General features: G+C 37.8%; 1 protein-coding gene across 1 annotated transcript; it reads left to right on the forward strand.

Annotated features, from left to right (window-relative positions):
- The first annotated feature begins 500 nt into the window (after positions 1-500).
- Positions 501-3,539, forward strand: LOC131032689 (G-type lectin S-receptor-like serine/threonine-protein kinase SD2-5). The gene is made up of 2 exons (XM_057963731.2): positions 501-1,639; positions 1,784-3,539. The coding sequence occupies exons 1-2, from the start codon at positions 798-800 to the stop codon at positions 3,318-3,320; spliced, it is 2,379 nt and encodes a 792-aa protein (XP_057819714.1). The 5' UTR covers positions 501-797; the 3' UTR covers positions 3,321-3,539.
- Positions 3,540-4,050: the final 511 nt, after the last annotated feature.

A 4,050-nucleotide genomic window follows, 5' to 3' on the forward strand; every position in this document is an offset into this window, starting at 1 on the left:
TTTATCTCATCTATAAGTCTTCTCCTCAATACATACTCTATTATCTGCAATTTGTACCTTTTACATACGATCACCCATACATTTATGCTATGAGTCCACAAAATTCTTGTTTTATTTTGTAAATACAAAATAAATAAACAAACAAAAAGCCTTTTATAGGCTCATAAAATAGAAGCACAAAGAATTATCAATTGCAAAATCTTTTACCCATTTACATTTAAACAAATATGTAAATTTTAAAATAACATTCTATCCATTTCAAAACTATATTACAAAATGATATAGACCATATAAAAATATAATTCCTTTAACATATTAAGTGACCCATAATTCTTTATCGACTTAACCAGTGCACCCCTCCTTATGCAAGTGCTGGAATTCAAATAAACCCAGCTTCGAACACTTCATTCATTTCAGTATCAATATTTTTCCATGGTTCGCATAGAAAGTCAAATTTGGATTTACTCATTCGCAACTTGCTCTTCAAGGTGAGTGCCCTTCCACTTACAGTCGCCGAGTTTGACGGACTTGCTCCTCTTACTTCCACTTAAAATTGTCTGTCAAATGCATATCCAAATCTAAGTCAACCAAAAAATATATCTAAAACAGATTCTTCCTTTCTTTGGTCATGGATTAACATTTAAAGATCTTTTAAAGGTTAATCATCTGAGTTTACAAAATCATCGCCAAGTTACAAGCTTTTCTTTGGTCATGGATTAACATTTAAAGACCTATGTTGATATGTATAGCTTTTTCTTTCGGCAATAATTCAGTAGGACAAGCTAAGCAGTAAATGCATGGCCTGTCATTTCCCTATCTGGCTGCTAGGGCCAGTCATAGTTTGCTCTATCGCATTTCAATATCTCAATGCTAATGCTCAAGTCCAAATCTCTTCTATCATCTATCTAAATTCTGCTAGTTGTTTAGGGAATGCCCAACAAAACATTTTGCAGAGCCAAAATGGGAGGTTTGCACTGAAATTCTCCAGACTCGGCAACCAAATGCAATACCTTGTCATAGCCTATATCCAATACAATGAGACGATCATATGGGCAGCCAATAGGAACATGCCCATTGATGGAAAACCATGTCTAAAGCTGGGACCCCACGCTGATTTAAATCTGCAAGATCTGAATGGGACTGTACTCTGGTCTGCCAATGTGAGCCAAGTAGACCACGTAGAGTTACTAGACTCTGGGAATCTGGTGTTGCAAAACATTAAGAATAAGACCTTGTGGGCTAGTTTTGATTATCCTACCGATACCATCATTCAAGGGGGATATCTAGGACCAGGAAGAGCCCTGATCTCATATAAGTCCTCTGATGACCTATCAGCAGGACCCTACATGCTCAAGATGGAGCCAGGGGGTGTTGTTCTGTACGGAAGCTTCCCAACCCCTCTTCCTTATGGAGTATGGACATACAATCCATTGGGTGTTGGGTCCTCAAGTTTTGCGAACTTTGCGTTGCGAAGTGCCTGCAATAACACCCTGTTACAGTATGGATCGAGAGGGGAGAGTATTAGCCTGGAACAAGAAGATGGCTCTCTGAGTACTGAGTGTAAGCAAGAAACACAAGGCCGGAGTTCCAGCTCAAGACAAATTGTCACCGGGGATCTCATTGGGAATGATTTTTTCCGGTACTTGAGACTGGATGGAGATGGGAATGTTAGGACCTATAGTCAGTCGAATGCTAAATTAGTTTCTGATTTGGATATGTTCTCTGTATTTTTTCAAGATGTCTGTAAGCTCCCTAATATTTGTGGGTCCCTTGGCATTTGCAGCTCCAAAGGAAATTGTGAATGCTATGATGAAGTTGTCTTCAATCAATTTCAGTCCAACGCTGGATGCATTCCAAGAAAATATCCTGTATGTGGAGCTTCAAACCAGTTTTTGAAGCTTGAGGGAGTTGATTATTTTGCAAATGGATACATTAATCCAGGCTCATCTAGCCTTGAACAATGCAAACAATTGTGCCTGTCAAATTGTTCTTGTGCTGCTGCCTTCTTTTGGAATAATTCCCAGGCTTGTTATCATTATCAAGAGGTCAAATCCTTGAGGCGTGTCTCAGATCAGAGCATTCTGGCATTTATCAAGGTTGGCCCTGGTTCACTCAAGGAAATTGATAACAAACACAAGAGCAATAAAATAGTTTTGGCCGCTGCTGTAGCAGGAATTTGCATCATCATCATTATTTTTTCAGTTTTGGGTTTCCTTGTATGGAGACGCAAAACAAAAAAATCAGTGAAATCCAAGACTGAGGAAGATCAATTTCTAGAGAATTTGCCAGGTTTGCCCCCAAGATTTTCATACAGAGAGATGGAAGAGGCTACAGATGGGTTCAGTAGGCAGCTTGGAGCAGGGGCTTTTGGAGCTGTATTCGAAGGAAAACTTCCAAACGGGAGAAAAGTTGCAGTGAAGAAACTTGGCAATGCAGATCAGGGACATTTGCAATTCCGCGCTGAAGTTGCAACCTTGGGAAGCATCAACCATGTAAATTTAGTAAGGCTCTATGGTTTCTGTGCAGATGGCACACACAGATTATTAGTATACGAGTACATGAGTAATGTTTCACTTGATCGTTGGTTGTTTCAAAGCCCTGTCGATGATTCTTCTTCAGTTCTAAATTGGAAACGGAGATATAAGATAATTCATGATACAGCTCAAGGATTGGCATTTTTGCATGAGAAATCAAGGGATAGAATCCTTCATTTGGATGTGAAGCCTCAAAACATTCTATTGGATGAGAACTTTGGAGCTAAACTTGCAGACTTTGGATTAGCCAAGTTAATGGATAGATCTCAAAGTCGTGCTTTTACTCATATCAGAGGTACTCCTGGGTATTTAGCCCCTGAGTGGTTGCTGCACGCATCTGCAACAGATAAGAGTGATGTATACAGTTTTGGAATGGTTTTGTTGGAAATCATCAGTGGAAGGAAAAATTTAGTCTTATCCATGCCTGAAGAAGTGCAATTTTTTCCTTGCTGGGCAATTAAGATGATTGAAGAAGGAAAAATCATGGAGGTGATTGATCCAAAACTGGGGGTCCTGGTTGGCAGTGAGTGTGAACAAACTGAAAGAGTGATCAAAATTGCATTTTGGTGCATTCAAGAGAACGAACGTGAAAGACCTTCAATGAGTCAAGTGATGCTGATGCTGGAAGGACACATAAAAGTTGAAAATCCACCACTTTCCCTGCCATTTTTATCAAGAACTCGAGCTAGAATTTCAGCATATTTATCAGAGTTACAAACCCCTTCAACAACAGAGGCCACATCAAGCAATGCTGCCACTTTGTCCATGTCTCTTTCTGCAAGGTGATATCCAAGCTCTAAAGTGTATGTTTCAAATTTGCAAAACTTTAGGTTTCAATTTTCTGCCATAGTATCAGAATATCATATTAACACTACAAGCTCAAAGTTGTAGTCAACAGGTAATTCATGAAGAGGATCAATTTGTATTACATGATGGAATTGAACAAAATGTTCGCTTTCTTCCATTTCCCATCTTCAAATCTTCTAATTTTTTTATTCCATATCATATCAGGAAACAAAACTTTGCTGCCATTTCTGGATTGATACATAGAATAACATGAATGACATGATAATCTAGTTAGAATAATAACTTCTATTCTTTATTTAGATTAAAAGAATATCTGAAAGCTTTCAGTTAATTTCTCACTACTTCTTAAAGGAGATAGTTAAATGTGCAGTCCACAGAAGATTACTCTTTACAAGATAGTATTGAAGACTGTTCTGCAACTCATGCCTGTTCAAATTGCGTAGAAGGACCCAAAAAACCCCTTTAAGAGATTGATAAAAGCAGCATCAAATCATCTAGAGTCAAAACCAACAAGAACAAGCTGTTTAAACTTTAGGATATCCATTTTGTTAATAAGCCTAAATAGTATTTATATAAAATATTGAGATTCAAAGAATTATTTCCTATTTGCAAAAACTTATTTGCAAAGACAAAGTTATGCTCAACACAAATTGGAGAAATACCTGGCAATGGGAAGAAATTGTATGGGAGAAGAAAAATTAGCATTTGA

This window comes from Cryptomeria japonica, chromosome 3 (assembly GCF_030272615.1).
Source record: "Cryptomeria japonica chromosome 3, Sugi_1.0, whole genome shotgun sequence".
NCBI classification, from domain to species: domain Eukaryota; kingdom Viridiplantae; phylum Streptophyta; class Pinopsida; order Cupressales; family Cupressaceae; genus Cryptomeria; species Cryptomeria japonica.

Bases quoted from the DNA above. Each gene is read 5' to 3' on its own strand.
- LOC131032689 (XM_057963731.2), top strand. From the start codon at position 798: ATGGCCTGTCATTTCCCTATCTGGCTGCTAGGGCCAGTCATAGTTTGC. The intron at 1,640-1,783 runs GTACTTGAGACT...TGGCATTTGCAG, and splicing joins ATTGGGAATGATTTTTTCCG to CTCCAAAGGAAATTGTGAAT.